Source organism: Capra hircus, chromosome 11 (genome assembly GCF_001704415.2).
Source record: "Capra hircus breed San Clemente chromosome 11, ASM170441v1, whole genome shotgun sequence".
In the NCBI taxonomy this organism is placed as follows: Eukaryota; Metazoa; Chordata; class Mammalia; order Artiodactyla; family Bovidae; genus Capra; species Capra hircus.
In genome coordinates this window covers 72,585,991-72,604,338 of record NC_030818.1, presented here as the reverse complement: position 1 = coordinate 72,604,338, position 18,348 = coordinate 72,585,991, and the positions used below count along the sequence as shown (strand labels likewise).

Sequence of the window (18,348 nt, the reverse complement as noted above, 5' to 3'; positions counted from 1 at the left end):
CGCGGCCCATGCCAGGGTCCTGTGAAAGACTTTTTGACCCTCCTTGGCAGCAGAATTCGCATTCCAATCATTCTGCTCACTCAGCCCATCCAAGTCTGGAGTTGTCTGGAGCTAAGCAGGCTTGGGATCATCTGCTGTGACACCTCATCGAGAAGATAAGGAAGCGAGACTCTGAGAGGGGCAGTGACGCCTCGCCTGGGTCCCACATCCTGCGCTCCTCACTGCCACTGCACCATGTTGACAAATGAAAAATCTAAGGCATAGGAGGAGGTCTCCTGGCTCCTCCTCCAGGTGGTCAGGGAACCTTCTGCTCTGTGCCCCTTACCTGTCCTATTCCAGCTAGATCCCAGTTCTGTGGGGATGCCCCATGGTGGTGTCCAGTGCCATCCCTGGCAGCCCAGCCTGAGCCCAGCCTGGTCAGCTGGTGCAGGACAGAGGCCTTAGATGTCAAGCCTGTCCCTGATGGCCCCTGGGGAGTGGAGCAGGGCACTTGGGACTGGGTGCCACTATCCCATGCTACCAGCCTGTGCTTCCTCATCCAGTTCCAGGCGCTGTGCTAACCCGGGAAGGGACACATTTCACGAGAGCGGGGCTTTCCCTTGGGTGTTGGCCCTTGCAAGCCCTGGTCCACAGCTGTGCCCTTCTGTTGCTAAGACAGCCAGCAGCTTGGCACAGGGGAGGGCCTCTGGCCTGGGAGGCGGGAAAGCTTGGCTGAGTCCAAGTGCTGACGCCAACTCACCGTGTGCCCTCACACGTCACTGAACCTCTCTGGTCTCCGTTTCCTCATCCACATAGTGGAGGGCAGCACCGCAAGGCCCAGGGTCCAGTCCAGCTATTCCCTTTGGTGGAGGGATGGGACTGGGGTGGGGTAGGGGCTTGATCTACCCGGTTCCTTTCCCCTTCCCTTGCTTTTCCTTTTCTGAGGCATCAGTTCATCTCCAGCTGTCCAGGTCTCTCTGTCTCCCATTTGCGGCTCTTTCCGTTTCCATCTTTCCCTCTGTACCTCTCTTCTGTCCCTCTGTACCTCTCTCACTCTGTATTTTTCTGCCTGCCTCCTCTTTCTCTGTGTCTATGAGCCTCCCTCTGGTTTCATCTCCTTGTCCGTCACACCCTCCTCTGCCTCTGTTTCCTCTCTCTCTTCCTCTGTAGTTACATGCGTTTGTCTGTCTACTTATCTTTTTCTGGGTCTCTTCCCTCTCGCCCGCGCGCGCTCTCTCTCTCTGTCCTGCCCGGTCTCTCCGTGGCTCTCTCGCTTGCTCCCCCTCCCCTCCCCCTCCGCCAGCCCCCCTCCTCCCTCCCTCGGCGCGTCTCCCCAGTCCTTATTTGGCTGGGCGGGAGGGCTGGCGGGAGGAGGCGGCCTGCGGGCGGGGGGCGGGGGGCGGGAGCGGGGCCGGGCGGAGGAGGGCGGTGGGTGGTGCTGAAGGGACAGCTCCGCGGCGGCAGCGGCGGCGTTGGCGGCGGCGGCCCCGGGGCGCGCGGAGTGGGTGCCCGGCGCGCGGAGCGGCGAGCGCAGCCATGCCCCAGGCCGCCTCCGGGGCAGCAGCAGCGGCGGCCGGGGCCGGGGCGCGGGCCAGGGGCGCCGGGGGGCCGGCGGCGGCCCGGGCGGGACGATGAAGCGGCAGAACGTGCGCACGCTGGCGCTCATCGTGTGCACCTTCACCTACCTGCTGGTGGGCGCCGCGGTCTTCGACGCGCTCGAGTCGGAGCCGGAGATGATCGAGCGGCAGCGGCTGGAGCTGCGGCAGCAGGAGCTGCGAGCGCGCTACAACCTCAGCCAGGGCGGCTACGAGGAGCTCGAGCGCGTCGTGCTGCGCCTCAAGCCGCACAAGGCCGGCGTGCAGTGGCGCTTCGCCGGCTCCTTCTACTTCGCCATCACCGTCATCACCACCATCGGTAACTACTCGCCGGGCGGGGGGCGGGGACCAGGGGGCTGGGCGCCAGGTTTTGGGGGAATCCGGAGCCGACTGGGGCTGGGGAATTCCCCCCGGAGAGGGTCTAGGCGCAGAATCCCGCGCTCTCAGAAACCCGAGTTCAGGCTGGCGTGTCTGCTCCGCGGGGACAGGGCTCGGGGGAGGCGTCGAATCCTGGCTCCGGACTTGACTCTCCGGCAGGGCCAGCCCTAACTTGTCCCTGCCAGGCTGCGAGAGGGCCCCAGGGGACTCTGAAGTGTGTGAGAGGGGCAGGAACGGCCAGCGGAGGCTGAGGAGGAGGGGTGTGGCCGGGTCGGGCCCTGGAGCAGGGCGCCGAGTGTGAGTGGTGGAGATCGCTGGGCTCCGCCGTGTTTCTGCACATGGGCTCTCGGATCCCAGTGTGTCCACACTGGCTGGGGCTCTAGGGAGACGTGTGGGCGCAGGTACTTGGCACTCCCAGGCACAGCGGGCTACTCGGGTGTCTGAAATACTCCATAACTGTGGCTATGAGTACTGCTTGGGGCGTGTGTGTGTCCACGCGTGTGTGTGCCCAGCTCCAGGAGTTTAGGCTGTGCCAACCAGTGCCTTTAATTTTCTTAGGGCAGCAGACCTGGTGCTCGAAGCCAGATCCAGCCCTGTCTGCCTTCTTTACTGCTGTCCCGGGAAGATAGTCACCTCGTGGGAATGGCCCCAGTTCCCTTCTTCCAGCCAGGGAAGACCATGGTGTAAGAGGCCACACACACTCTGGCTCTCTCACAATATAGGCACAGGTGCACACACAGGTACACACACAAGCACACAAACGGATATCCAGGAAAGAATCTCCAGTGAGGCCCTCGATGTACTGTTCAAGTGTTCAAACAGGAATGAACACTGTGTCCACCCCCAAGACCCCAAGACTACAATTCCAGCTCAGCTCTATCACTTTTCCCACTGTATGACCTTGGGCAGGTCCCTTCCCCTGCCTGAGTCTCAAGTTCACCTCCAGACAACAAGGGGTTGGCTGAAATGATCTCAAGGGCTCCTCCCAGTCCACCTCCCTCCAGAGCTCATTGGGATGCTTCCAGGAGCTGTTTCCTCCATCTTTCCCATCCCTGCTTCTCTCCCTGGTCCCCCTCCTAACCTTGGCTGAGCTCCCAGGGGCTCATTGCCATTTGGCATAGTCCATAACAAGATGGCAGTGTTTTCCTGGGAGTCAACAGGAGTGGAGAGGGGTAAAAAGCAGTACTGGACACTGTGCCTGCAGTTCGTCCACTGCAGGATCACCCTGAGATTCCGCTGCTGTCTGGAGACCACAGGGAGCTATGCTACATGGTTTCTGGAAGATGAAGGAAAGGACCCCAGGAGTGAACGTGGCCCAAGTGGGGGCACTTCTGCTTCCTGCTGATCCTGGGAATTTGGGGCAGGTTGGTCAGACTCCGGTCTGCCCAAAGAGGAGCCTGCTTTCCTGGGAAGGACCAGACTGGGTTTGGTTTGGGGTTTCTTCCCCTCTCCCACCTCCCAGTCACCTGCCAGGGTTTCAGGAGCATTGAACATCCTTAAATCACCCCCTTCTCTCTCCACATATCTCACCCTTGGTGTTTGCCTCCATCTTTCTCAGTACCTTGGTCCCCAGCCCCACAGTAACTTACCTCCTTACCTCCAGCCTCATCCTCCCTCAGGGCAAGCTCACAAAGACAATGCTACCAGAAAGAATTTCCCCAAAGCACAGCTCTGACTATACTGATTCTTTTCTCAGAAGCCCTCAATGGTCCCCTGCTTCCCCTGCAATCCATAATCCCATGCTCCTTATCCCAAATTTTAAGGACCTCGTGCCTGGCTCCAATTTCTATGTCCAACTTAATTCCTCACTTCTTACTTACATGATCTCTTCACTGCAGCCCAACTGTCCCCTGAGAATACCTGAAGTGTGCCTGTATGGTTTGCCTTTTCCTCTGTCTTCTATTTATCTTGTCTAAGCTAACCTTCCAGGTCCAGTTCAAACCCCACCTCCTCCTTGAAGTCTTCCAGACGATCCCAGGCCACTGCTCTGGATGACTGCAGGACTTGGTGTCAGGAAGACCTGAGTGGCACAGTGTAGGCTGCTTTGCATGGCTATTTACATTTCAGGAGGAGTATTTCGTCTCTTTAACCACAGGAGGTGTAATTAACCTCCATGTTGGTAGGGCCCTGTGGGTCCCATCTTTTTGCTCCTAGTGCCAGCACAGTACCCGGTAATACACAGGAGCACTCACGGAATGCTATTGATGGGTTTAAGGTGTGCGGACATGAGAGGGCATCATCCTTCCTCCTCTCCCGTTCCTGCCATTCCCCAAAGTGCTTGTAGTCCTCACCAAGAAAGATGCTAAAAGCTGGGGGCAGAGGCAGACAGTGTGGTTGTGGTGATTATTTATTTATAAGGTGCTTGGCAAGAGGAGAGAGCATCAAAGCACCACCCTAATTCTGTGGGGGCCCCAGACTGGCACTGCCTACTCTGCCCCACCCAGTCATTCCTGGCTTTTTGTCACCTCTCACTCTGGCTATGCCACCTGGCTGGAAGCTGTCCATATGGGCTCAGGTCTAAGAAAATTCTCTGTGGGCTGTGATCGGATGGTTGGAATGGGCCATACATTAGACTGATCTTGACTCAAAACCCAAAGGCAGCAGTCTGTGTCCACTTGACCACTTTGGGGACCCAAATAGGTCCCCTGGGGGACCAGGAATCCTACTGGAATAGAATGGTGACAAAATTTCCCATTCATTCATTGTGTTAGTGTTCACAAAATGTGCTCTCATCTCATCTCTTAAGTCTCAGCCTTCATAGCTCAGGGAAGTTGCCAGGGCAGGTACTGTTAGATCCCTTGTGCAGATGAAGGCATAGAGGCTCAGGAAGGGGAAAGGACTCCCCCAAAGTCATGCAGCTGGTGAGCAGCGGAGTTAGAGCAAGAAGCTGGGACTTCTGATTCGAAGCCCAGTGTTCCTTCCCCTGCCAGTTTCTTGGCTGCTTCCTCTGCCTCCATATGCCGTGAAACCCAGAGCCAGCTGGGACTGGCATGGCCAAGACATGCTTAGTGATGCCAGCTCGTAGGGTGGTCATGAGCAGCCCTGATTGGTTGAAGGTCAGCAGGGTCTGAGTTAGTCATTCACCTGGTTAGTCACAGTCTCCACTGACTTCAAGGATTCCTCCAGCTCCTTCATCCCTAGTCTCCCAGACAGGAAACCCTTCCTTTGTTGGGCCCTAAGTTCATCAAATGCAAACGGAAACACTTTTCTGGGAAAGCTTAACCTCTCTAGCTGTTGAGTCATTAGACTCCTCCGGGGCCCCAGCCTCATCTATTCATAGCCCAGAGGCTGTCAGAGCAGGAAGGGACCTTGAGATCAGCTGGTGCCACCCCCTTTTCTTAGTGAGAAGAAACCAAAGAGGTGATGGGAGTGGGGTAGCCAAAACTGACTCCCAGGCCCCCACGCTTCCAGCTTGCGCAAACTGCTTCTTTATTAATATTATTATTATGTACAGCAGCAACCGCAACAATAATAATGGCAGCCACCTCTTATTAACTACTCTTTGGCAAGCTTCAGTCATGTCCAACTCTTTGTGACCCTATGGACTGTAGCCCACCAGGCTCCCCTGTCCAGGGGATTCTCCAAACAAGAATACCAGAGTGGGTTGCCATGCCCTCCTCCAGGGGATCTTCCCCACCAGTGGATCAAACCATGTCCCTTGTGTCTCCTGGATTGGCAGATGGGTTCTTTTACCACTAGCACCACCTGGGAAGCCTCACACTGCCTCTTTATTTATTTATCTATATATCATTATTAACAGCAGCAACAGCAACATTAACAATGGCAGCCATCTCTTAATAACTCCTCTTTGGCAAGCTGTATACATTTCATTGGAGAAGGAAATGTCAACCCACTCCAGTATTCTTGCCTGGAAAATCCCATGGACAGAGGAGCCTGGTGGGCTGCAGTCCATGGGGTTGCAAAGAGTCAGACACGACTGAGCGACTAACACACATATATTTCATTTGCAGTCCCTCATTCAATTCTTTCACCAGCCCTTCAGGATGAGCATTATTATCCCCATTTCTCAGCAAAGGAGCCTAAGGCTCTGAGTGTCAGTGACTCACCATAGCCTTGTGACTTGAATGTATGAATCTAGTGGAGCCTCTCTGATTCCCATGCCCTTGGATTTTTTGCCAATTTTTTCTCTGTTTCAAGAACCCAGCCCAGACCTTGTATCTTGGGGATGCTAAGTAGCCAAGATTTGTCTCTTCCCCCTGGCAAAATCTCCCCAGAATGAGAGGGCCTCTTGCTCCAGTATGCTATAGCCAGCCTCTACTCCCTGATGCCTGGATCCCTGACCAACCCAGACTACGTGGCACAGTTGTGTGACCAACCCAGACAGGCCCTCCTGGAGGCTGTCATGGGCTCGCAGGAGCCCGTTCTCCCACTGCAGGCCCCTGGAATCCTTGTGGCTCTAAGACAACAAGAGACAAGGTGATTGATTAGCTAGTGAAGGTGGGATAGAAAACCTGTTCTCCTTTCTCCCCAGCTTCCAGCCTGTTCTCAGCAGGACACAGGCTCCTAAGGCTCACCACATGGCCTGGGAATCCTTAGACTGTGAATTCAAGCAGGGGGCTCATGAGGGAACCTGAACTTCTTACACCTTTCCAAGAAGGAAGAAAATACAGAAGTGACCTACCACCCCCCAAAATCCCAGAGTCCTCAATAAAAGTGTGAAAGGAGACATTAACAGTCATTCAAACACCCATAGAGGTGAGTGACTTGCCCAAGTTCACATAGCAAGTTGCAGATACAACCCTTGGATGCCCAGAGTAAAGATCTCTGTGTCACCCCAGCCTGTTTTCCTCATAAGCCCCTGCATCATCCTGTCTGCTTCTCACTCGGCTATTCCCAACCTCTCTTGACTTACCATGGGGATGGAGGGCTAGCTCAGCCAGAAATGGTTCTGCTGTCCACTCTCAGTCAGTACTTCCGTCCTCCCTGCCCATGGACTACCCCACTACTTCGACTGCACAACCTTTCCTGGGGGTGGTGTAGGAACATGGGTGCTGTCTTAGAAGCCTGGGTGCCTGGATTCATCTGTCAACCCCCATCTCCACTTACCACCTCCACCCCCTGCTACTAGCTACGTGACTTTGGACAAGTTACTTGGTCTCTCTGAACTCATTTTGTCATTTACAAAACAGGAGAATAATATCAGCCTCCTAGGATTAAATGGGCTAATGTAAAGGAAGTGCCTGGTACCGAGTATATACTAAACAAACAGTATCTACAGTTGTAAGTGTTATTAATATTATTGCTTGTATATTATCCTCTTTCCTACAGAAGGGAACTGCTCTGTTTCCCAAGGATTACTATGACCGCAGCTACCCCTACTCCTTCCTAACAAGTGGGGACAGTGGGACTGGGGGCCAGAACCTGCCACATCCTTCCCTTCATCCTCCTAATCCCAATCCCCCATCCCAGCTTCCCAGGTCCTTGCTCATGCTTGGAGTCTGCCTGATATCCAGGCTCAGGGGCCATGCTCCTTTCTATGAGCAGACAGACTCTGCAGCAAACCAGTCAGGGAGAGTGAGGAGACCCCATCCTAGACTGGAACAGGAGACAAAAGTTCCAGTTCCACTAAGCTCAGTTGCTGGTCTCCTCTGGCCATCAGTTTCTTCATTCACAAAGTGGGCATATTTGATCAGAGGTCCTTCTGGCCATCATGCCTCCTGCCTGCAGTCCAATTCCCACACATCCTGGTTGCAGGCTGGAGACATGGAGGGCGTGTGGGCAAGAATGGGACAGAAATAGGAGACACATGCCTGGCCATAGTGTGGACAGGACACACACAATAAGTATTTTCAAAGAAAACATAAACAAGCACAGATGAATGCAGTGCAAATCACCACCATAAACAGCTTTCAGCTGGCAGCACAAACGGTAAATCTGTGAGTTGATTTTGTAATTTTAAAAAAAAGTAAAAACGATTTCCCTGCCGACAGCCAGCAGCCAGGGAAGAGACCCAGCTCTGATTGAGATGGTGATGGGTTTAGGCAAACCTCAGCAGAGACCCAGGATGGGCACTCCGTCCCTCCCGCTCCATCCCTGCCTGGATGCAGGGAACTGACCTGTGTCTGTAACATGTCAGGCACTCTATGACAGTAACAGGGCTTACACACCCAGGGCTCTATCTTTTCACGGAATTGGGCAGCTGCCTGCTCCCTACAGAGCCTCTGCCCTCTTCTCTGTATAAACCTCACAAATGGTGGAGGGTGGGTACCAGGGTCATGCAGAGCATTCAGCTGTGACCTCAGCTTCAAGATATCACGACCCAGGACGGACTGATCATTTAGCCCAGAGAGAAATCAGAATGTTAGCTCTCCCATTTAACAGTGTGGAAACTGAACTTCTGAGTGGAGGAGAAGGGAGCCCTATTTCCTGACACCTCTTTCCATGTTGTTCACCCCCTCTTCACTTCCCAGGCTCACAGAGAACAAAGCAGGATGCCAACCGGCCTGTCCTGCTTGCCTGGAGTCCCCTGCTGACTCCCCTGTTACTCTCTGGTCCTCAGAGAGTGCATGACAAATGCTTTTTCGTGGCTGTGGAAAGAGTAGTCACTGGCCCAGCTGATGTGGCCGGCTCCCAGTCTGTCCACACTTCCCCGTTGTCCAGAAACTGCCCATACTCAGGTGGCTCCCAGGTGGCTCAGGAGACCTGCCCCTCACCTGGAGCAACTCCACGCTGCTACTGCTGCAGACACACCTTCACTGTCCCATTTCCAGAGCTGACCTGTGGCCCCTGGGACTCCTACCAAGCGGGGCCAACATCCCAAGCTTCCCCTTCACCAGAGTGGCTCCTTACCACCCCTGCTTCCCACTTCCACTTCCTTCAGTGACACAAAAGGATGCGTTCGTGAGGGAATCGTGGATGCAGGGAATACAAGGCAGGAGCCTGGCCTGGGAGCTAGAAACTAAGTTCTTTCTCTCTCTTTAGACAAATTCTTCTCTCCCTCTCTCTCTCTCCCTGCTACCCTCCTACTCATGGGAGACACAGGCATGACCCTGGTGGGCCTTGGTCTCCCCATCTGTACAGAGCAACTGTTCCCCAGGGAGAACTGGAGAAGGCTCGCTCAGCAATTCAGAATTATCTAGGTTAATAGTTCCCCAATGGTCTTCTTTGATAACTGGGTTGGCCTTGTTTAAATGCAGATTCTGAACCAATAGGTCTGGAGTGGGGCTGAGAGTCGACAGTTCTCACGAGGCCCCCAAAGGACTGCTGATGCTCTTGACTCACAGTCTATGCTTTGAGTAGCAAGGATCTCAATAAGCTGGAGACCTGACCTCTGAGGATAGGCATGAGTTAGGGACTGTGGTTTTAAGAACAAGGTTGTGTAGGACTGGAAAAATCCTTAGGAATCTGATCCTGGAATGTCCGAGTCAATGGTCTCAGAGCTGGTAGTCTCTCCTCTGAGGCTGGGGCAGGGCTATGATTCACCCCAGAAGCAGCTGCAGGGTCACCTGTAGCAGAGCTCAGTGAGAGAAACACAAGCAACAGGGGTCATATATTAAGAGATGGATTGCAAGGAATTGGATTATGCAGTGGTAGTGGCGGGCTAGGTGAGTGAAATCCATAGAGCAGGACATTGGAAGGACAGGCTGGAACTCCATCCAGCTTGGGCTGAAGCTACTGTTCACAGGCAGAGTTTCTTCTTCTTCAGGAGAGTCTTCACTCATCTTTTATGGAATTTCAACTGATTGATTCAGGTCCACCCAGTAATCTAGGATAATCTCCCTTAAATCAACTGATTATGGACTTTAATCACATCTACAAAATGCCTTCAGAGCAACCTCTGGATCAGTACTTGATTGAAAAGCTCAAAACCTTAGCCAAGTTGACTCATCAGAAAGATCATCATATACCTCCCATTTATCACTCTGGGAGCTGCAATTAGTAACTTTTAAGGTTCTTGCCAACTCTGAGATGCTTTGATTCTTGATCTTCAAAGGGGCAGCCTGGAGACTTAGAGAACCCAAAGTGGGACTCATCATGTCCTAGGGACTCCCAGACCCTCTGGATCACCTTCCAAATGGCACGGACTTTAGCCTTCATTTTAGGTTTACCAAACTTCATTTAGTTTACTAAAAATTGTTGAGACCTCCTGAGATCTTCTATCAGACACTATACCAGGCACTAAGAGAATAGAAGGGCTTCCCTGGTGGTTCAGACAGTAAATAATCCACCTGCAATGCAGGAGACCTGGGTTTGATCCCTGGATCAGGAAAGATCCCCTGGAGAAGGGAATGGCTACCCACTCCAATATTCTTGTCTGGAGAATTCCATGGACTGAGGAGCATGGCAGGCTACAGTCCATGGGATCACAAAGAGTCGGACATGGCTGAGCTACTAAGTATACAGCACAAGAGAATAGAAAACTAGATCCAGGTCCTTCCCCAAGGAGCCCTTGGTCCGTGGAATGCTGAAACCACAAGATGAATGGTTATATATGGGGATCTTCTTGGTCCAGGGATCAAGCCTGTATCTCCCACATTGGCAGGCAGACTTGTTTTTTATCACCGAGCCACCACAGAAGCTCAAATGCTAGTGGAAAGACTCAGAATAAGAAGCTGAGAAGGCTTCCTGGAGCAGGTAGTACTTGAAGAAGGCTTGAATGAAGAATGAGAACTCTGGTAGGTGAAGATTGTCAGTGAGAGAGTTCCAGGGTAAGGAAGAAGCAGGCGACAGGCTGGGATCATAACTGTGCCCTGGGGAAGGTGTAGGGAAGCAGTCTTAGAGGGGGCTGAGTTCTGGACTCTTGCAGGTGGACTTGATTTGATGGGCACTGGAGGAGAGAAGTGACAGACCCCAACCTGTGTTCCCCCCCTGGATCCTGACCAGGGCTCAGGATGGGATGCCTCTTTGATCCTAATTGAACCACCAGGTACCTCCATCATGCCAGTTGAATCAGTGGGTCACCTCAATTGAACTAGTTGAACCAGAGGGTAATGGCACCCTGAATCCTGATTGTCTGACTTCAGCCCCACCCTGGTCACCCAGCAGACCTCAGCCAGCCCCCATGAAGTGCTTTTACTTCCTCCCCTCTCCACGCTTCCTTTTCTGGGGCAAAAGTCCACTCTGAAGCCTAGGACAAACCCAGGCTTATGGATGGTGTTCAGGGGACAGCACTGAGCTGAAGGAGATAGTATTGTCACCCACTGCTATGTGGACATTTTCTGCAGAGACCACCCCAGGGCCCCGTTCCCGGACCCCTTCATCTCTGCTTGAGGCTCCATGGCTTGGCACGGACTCAGTGTCCCTCTTTAGGAATGTGCAGGGCCTCTCCTGACCACAGCTCCAGTGCAGAAATAACCATCCGAGAAACATCCGGAGAAGCGCATTCCAGCCCGCTGGCCACAGGACTGGCTAGGGGCTCTCTCCGGAGACCCAAACTGTCAGGCCCTGGTGAAACAGCCTGGAGAGAGCGACCCCAGGCCTCACGGAGTGCTCTTAGTTCCGTGCATTGAACAGGATGGAAACCTGAGATTAGAGATGAACATAGAGTGGTGGTTCTTAAGAATAGCCAGTGAGTGAGCCAGAGGCCTGGTTGGGGGTACCTCGGGCAATCCACCTACTCCCCCCTCCCCCGTTAGCAGAGGGAGGGCAGGGAAGATGGACCGTGTGAGCTGAGAAGAAAGCCTGTTCCCAGGAAAGTAGTTGTTTAGAGTCAGAGCAATGGGCGTCCAGGCCCTGCCCCTCAGGAGAGAAATCATTAGGCCTAAGCTAAGCCCAGGAGGCTGGTAGTTTTAAAAACTCCCCTGGTGAGGGGAATCTGAAGGTTTGGGAAGCATGGTTTGGAAAGCATGGGAGAGAAGAGAGTTTATTTGAATCAGCATTCTGTACTCGGAAGACTGGGCCACTTGCCAGCCACAGCTAGCATTTTCTTTCTGGATTTCCTTGGTACTTGAGAAACAGTCAAGGGGCAGCTGAGGAAGAATCTTTGAAGTTCACAGTCTTTGGAGTTCCTGGGGTGAGCCAGGTGGCAGTGACACTATGCGTCAGTGCATGGCTCCAGGAGAAGGATGTATCCCACTCCCCCCAGAGGAGAAGGGGACTGAGAAGGTCTCAGTGGGAGTCCTGGGACAGGAGGTAGCTCCTCCATGGCTTAGCTCTCAAATGACCCTAGGGAAGGGGGTCAGCCCAGAAAAGCCCCCTCAGCTCTGTGAGTATCTTTCACCCAGGAACAGATACCATTTGGCCCGGCTGAGCCAGGGTGAGCCCATCTTCAGCATGACCCTACATCATCAATTTTCTAACAGGAGGGTCAGACAGAGGAAAAAACCCTCCGGGGTCCACCTCCTGGCGGGGCCAGAGAAAGAGAAACCTGGACCCAAACCTAGTGGCAGCTCCCCTTCTTTGGGTGCTGTGCCCAGCTCTGTGCCCCAGAGTCCTAAGCACTCATCTTCCCCAGGCACCAAAGAGGACTTGATGCCCCCTCTCTGCCCCTTAGGATCATCCACTGAATTCATGGAGCTGGGCTACATGTCGTTTCTTGGAGCTGTGACTGATGACATTGCAGAGCTGAACTAAGGAAAGTGGGGGACACAGACCCCTCCAGTGTTGCTCTGTTCCTACCTGGCTGTGAGATACACAGCAAGTCACATCCCACCCTGGCCTTGTTTGCAAGGGACTGGGCTGGTGGTGTCTAAGCCCTTATGCTTGGACTGTCTCTGCTCCAGCTCAGCCAGGACCTACTCCAGCCTGCACTTCCAACCCCTCATGAGATGCTCACTACCCAGGATTATGCTCTTGTCCCCACTTCACCCCATGATGGCTGAGCCCTGGAGGGACTTCCTCTGGGTCCATTCCCAAGAATAGAGCCTTGTACAGGACCTCCAAGTCACCCCTTTCTGGAAACAGCATTTCTGACTGTGGCTGCAGCCTTGCTTATCAGCAGAGCAAGTCCACTGCCCCAGCCCCTGGGACAGCTGGAATGCGGGAGCCTCCCACCCAGAAAGTAGGGGGGGGCCTGCTAACAGCTGGCAGCTCCCATAGTAGTCAGGGATGGGATTCAGGAGGGAAAAATGATGCTGAGAGCAGGCTGACCTCAGCCAGAACTCTCGGGCAAGAGGGTAGCCAGGAGAGAGGCTGAGACAGTCTTTCCTGTCAGGTTGCCCCTGGGCCTGAGCTGGTCCTACAGTCCAGACCCTCAGCTAGCTCAGAGGCTTCCAGGGCCTTAGAAGCTAAGGTCCTGCTCACAGACCAACCTTCCACACCCCACCTAGACCTGTTAGACCTCTGAGTGGCTGGGGTGAGCCCCATGGGTCCTCATAATGGTGTGCTCTCTCAAAATATCCATGGAACATTACATGATGACTATAGAGCATACAGGCCAACAAGCACCTTCCCCAGCCTTTGACTGGAATGGCGTCAGGTCAGGGTGCTGATGCCAGCAAGCTCATGCCCCATAAGGGCTCAGCTTGGCAATGGATGGCATTACCGCAATTCCTGGGTCCGTTGGATTCTTTGAAAATCATCAGTTTGGCACAGCTCTTCTCTCCTCCAGATGAGAAGACTGAGACCAGAGCAGGGTGCAGGGGGAGAGTCCTGCCCCAGCCACCAGCAGTTCAATATCAGAGCCAGTCCTCAAACCCAGCCCTCCTAGCTCTTTCCACTCCCTTGGGCCCCTCACAGTTGTTCCTCCATTCTCTTTCTTTTTCTGAGCATCCTTCATGTGTTAGGCACCACTCCAGGCCCCAGGGACTCAGCCCTGGTCCTCATGGTGCCTACATTTCAGAGGAGGCAGATAGTCGGAAAACTAAATTATGTGATTACAAAAAACGTCATCTCAATGGTGACAAGTGCCAGGAGTCAGGAAAAGAGGAGAATGGAGTAGAGAGCGATGGAAAGGAGGGATGGACCATCTGGGGACGCCTTGCAGAGGTTGGTATGTTTGAGGAACAGGAGTATTAATGGCCATGTGGCTGCAGCACATTGAACAAAGAGATGCAGGCATGGGAAGGGCTGGATCCCGCAGGGCCCTGGAAGCCATGGTCAAGAATTGGATTTTACTTTTAAGTGTCACTGGAAAGTTGTAAGCAGGGTTGTGGTGGGATATGACTTAAATTTTTTACCAGTTCCCTCTGGCTGCTGGAGGTCAGCTGGCTGTAGTATAGGAGGGAAGCTGGGAGACCAGCCAGGCTGCAGCTGAGTAGCTTAAAAAAGACAGAATGGTGGTGGGTAGGACTCAGGTGGAGATTGAGGAGACTGCAGAGAGAGGTGGATGGAGGGTGTGTTTTCAAGACAGAGTTGGCCTGACCTGTTGATGGATAGGATGTACACACTGCGGGAAGGAGGGAGCCAGAGGGCTATGGGAGTGGGGGGAAGGGAATAATCAATGGTAGTCTTTGACCTGAGCAACTGAGCGAAGTTACCTTTTACTGAGCATTTACTGAGATGGGAAATAAAATCCAGAGAGCAAATGTTTGTTAAAGAGATGAAATTCCAGACTTCTTGTTTTAGACACAGAGGTTAATTTTGAGATGCTTATTACAAATCCATGACAGCAGTTAGACAGACAAGTCTACCAGCTCAAGGGAGAGGTCAAAGCTGAGATATAAATTTAGGTCTTATCAGATGGAAATAATATTTAGAGTCAGGCAGCTTGATGAGATCAACTGGGGAGAAGGAAGACTGAGAGAGAAGAGTCCAGCACAGACCCTTCCTCCAGCACTGAGGGGGTAAAGCAAGGAAAGGGACCTGACAGGACACTGGAGGGATCCTGGGGAGTGTAGGGTCCCAGGGCCAGGAGGCCTTGTTTCAGGAGAGAGGATTGTCGGCTGAGCCCACTACTGCTGGGTGATCAAGTCAAAAGACCACAGAGACAACCAGTGTGTTTGACCATGTGGCGACCACTGGGGACACGGACCATGAAAACATGGTGTAACATTCGACAGCTTGTTCCTGGAACGTGGGAAGGAAAGAGCGGTAGGCGCATCCATTGTGTCTGACCAGCCTGAATTGGAACAGAGGGGCCTGATTCCAGGAGAAGCAGGGAGAGAACAAACAATATCCCAGCTCCCCATTTTTAGACCTTTTCATAAATGCTTTACAAAGCTCCTGCAGAGGCCCATGAGGTAGTCATCATTATGTCCATTATGCAAATGAGGCCCAAGGTCTAGCCAGATTATTGGCTCAGGGCACCCAGCCAGGGACCTGAGTCCAGGCCTGTCTGACCTCAAAGCCCCAGCCCATCTTGCAGTAGCCCCCACCCCCAACTCCCTCTCTGCCTGCCTCTCCCCTGTTACTCCTTCCCTCCTCCCCTCCCATCCATGTCCTTTGATCATTTCTGTCAGCTTCCAGCAATCTTGGCTTCTGCCTCCCGCCGCCAGGAAAGCTCTGCTTTTTCTCTTTGATCCCACATGACTGTCCTCGGCTTCGGTCTCTGCTGGGCCCGGTGTCCCCTCCTCCCTGTCGCTTCAGGATGTGCCGACAGTGGAGGGGATCTGCAAGAGTTACCGGTAGCCTTGCGGGAACGGGGTCTGTGGGATGGGAGCGTGGCTCCTGCTTTTCTGACCGCCACTGGGGAAAGAGCCTGGGGGCTGTTTGGGCCTGACTGGGCTGCAGACCAAGCCCCTCTTGGCACTGAAGATCCAGAGATGCGAGTTCACAGGCCAGAATGCCTATGGGAGTAGCCAGGAGGGGCCAGCCAGGAGGGGCCAGCCAGGAGGGCCATGCAGTCTTACCTCAGTGGGCAGAGATGAGTCTCTAAATTCTTCTTGGGGGACTGGTTCAGTGGTTAGTGGGGTTCAGGAGTCCTCAGTTGGGAGATGTAATTGGCTAAAACAGGCCCCTGGCTGCCACCATCGCTTGCAGAGATGAAGCGGGGGTGTCAGGAACCTCAGAGTCCCTTTTGGAGCCAGTCTGGTTCCAGTGGGAAGACACGGGTGGGGCCCAGGACTCTTGTTGGAGCTCTCTGCCCAACCTGGTTGCTCCCCTCCCTCTACCACATCCCCATCCAGGTCGAGATGAGGGAGGCTGCCTAGGAAGCCCAGGGCCACTTCCAGCTCCTACCCTCGGGATTCTGAGGCCCTGTCTGCCCCCCGGCCCTCACCTGGAAGAGATGAGCAGAGGGAACCCAACACATGGAACCATGGGGCTCAAGCGTGCTCCCCAAAGCTCTGCCAGGGGGCTGCAATAGTAATTAGCTCCTCACACATCCCCCAGGTTATTTTTAAGTCACGTTCTTCTCTGGTTTATTTTTAAAGTAATGCTGGCACATGGCTGGCTGGCTGCCCTTCCCAGGTGGTGTGCCAGTTTGGGCCAGGAGTAAAGCAGGGCAAGTTGCACCCCTGCCCCAGAGCTCCCTGCTGAGGGCCCTGGTTAACCAACCCCTCACTGGATGCCAAGGGAGATTTCTGCTGTGCAGAAAGCCTGGGTCCAACATGGGGCCAGCAAGTGGGCTGGCATGGAAGGCCCACCGCCCGACAACCAAAACTCCTGTCCTGCCTTCGATATACATATTTGGTATTCATGACCTTGACCAAGTCGTCTCACCTGCACAAGCCTCAGCTTCCTACTTTTCCAGTGGGGTGAATGATAGTGAGTCTTGCATCTCCCTCAGAAAGTGAGTGATCCACTAAAATGTTGCACAGACCTAAGGGAATACTGTAATTAAGTCTGCCTGCAAACAGGCTGCCCCCCACAGTCCTGCTAAATTCCCTAAAAGCCAAGCCTGCCTCCTCCCCTGAGTGACTCCCAGGCTGTGAAAGTCTCCTCTGTTCTCTTCATCCTTCAACCACCACCACCCCCCAAGACCTGCTGTCCACATTTCGGTCTGGCTGAACTCTAATCCAGGCTGCCCAGGCTGAAGGGCAGCTGTCAGACTGCTGGTGGCCATTCAAAGTCTTGGGCTGGGGCATTGGCAGCGGGGACTGTGACAAGGCCAGAACTCCCACCACCCCAGCACCCACCCCCTGCACCTCCTCCCTAGAAGCCTTCCCAAGAGCTCAGCTACAGTAAAGCACTGCCAAAAGTTAGCTCTGAAACCCTCTCCTTGGGTTCGGTGCAGCAGCGAGGCTGGAGAAGAATGTCAGGGACATATGGTGGAGGACGCTGAAGGCAGGTTGAAAGTGTGGGCTTCTTTCCCTGTAGGCAACGGGGAGTCGTGGAAGGTTCTGAGCAGAGGAGTGACAAGTGCAGAGTGGAGTGTAATCTGGAAGGAGGTGTGAGGAAGATTAGAAAGCTGCCGGGGGATGACAGCGAGGAACGGCTGCCCAGGTCCAGACTGGAAGGGGTGAGGGCCCTTGGAGTGGCTGTTGGAACAGAAAGAAAGGGTGGGACTAGGAAAAGAGGAACGACCAGGACTAGGTGTGGGGGAAAACAGGAGGGGAAGGCAAGGTGCTCAACCTGATTGACTGAGGAATGTGGACTGTACAGGGAGGACAACACAGGGGAATGATGGGTGCCAGTGGCCAAGCCAGGCTTGGGTGCTTGTACTTCAGCCAGGTGGCCAGTGGAAACACAGCATAGAGCAGAGCTTGGTGGCCTCTCTGGAACCAGAGTCAGAACAGCCCAGGCAGAATCTTGGTCCCCTCTTAAAATCAGGGTGCATGAGAAGGAAGCAGAGGAAGACTTCAAAGTCTTTGCAAAGACTTCCCTTTGCAGCAGGGGAGACTGCAAAGCACCAGTGGGAAGCAGGAGAGTGGGGTTTCTAGAGAGGAAGAGGACTGGCCATCAGGGTTAAGCATGGCCAGAATATGAAGGAAAATGAGGAGGCCAACAGTCAAGACTGCCATGTATGATTGTCCAGGTTGTGCACTGTGCAAAAAAAAAAAAATCCAGTTGAAGGGTGTGGGTTGCTGAAGTCTAGCCTGCTTACCAAGCCATGCACTCTCCCAGGGACTGCATCCACCCCAAGGGGCCCATTTCTTTTCTAATTTGTCCCAAAGCGCCATGTAGTTAGGACAGCCCGGCCCACAGAGTACTAGGTCTGGTACCGAGAAAATTCCTGATGTTCTTGGGGATAGTAGTCTTAGTGGGTGAAACGGGAGCATCCTGATAGGTGAGAGGGGAAAGCAAGAGGGGCATGGTAGGCCTCCCTTCTTTCCTTTCAATCTCTATCCCTTCCCTTTCTTGAAGACCCAAGGCTAATAGTGAGAAGATAGCAGAGACAATTTAAAAATGCCCTCAAATGGAGGATAAGTCAGAGTCAGTAAGAAAAGTCCAAGGCCAGAGGCAGCGTGCTGTTAGGGGTTCCACCTTGAGAGGGGAGGCCTCACCACCTCTGGAATGGGAGTTGGAAGAAAAGAGCCAAGCGAAAGGAAAAGCAGTATGGGGAGAGCCTTGCTCTGCCAAGAACTTGCTGTGTGACCTTGAGCAAGTCCCTTAATTTCTTTCTCTGTGGCTCAGTTCCTGCATCTTTAAATAGGAATAATAAGAGTACCTACAGAAT

At 53.6% G+C, this 18,348-nt stretch overlaps 1 protein-coding gene across 1 annotated transcript in view; it reads left to right on the top strand.

The window, feature by feature from the left end:
* Positions 1,590–18,348, top strand: part of KCNK3 (potassium two pore domain channel subfamily K member 3) — a 39,069-nt gene continuing 22,310 nt past the window's right edge. The window contains exon 1 of the mRNA XM_018055533.1: positions 1,590–1,893. Coding sequence (XP_017911022.1) covers positions 1,611–1,893 — 283 coding nt within the window. The 5' untranslated portion in view covers positions 1,590–1,610. The remainder of the gene's footprint in view (positions 1,894–18,348) is intronic.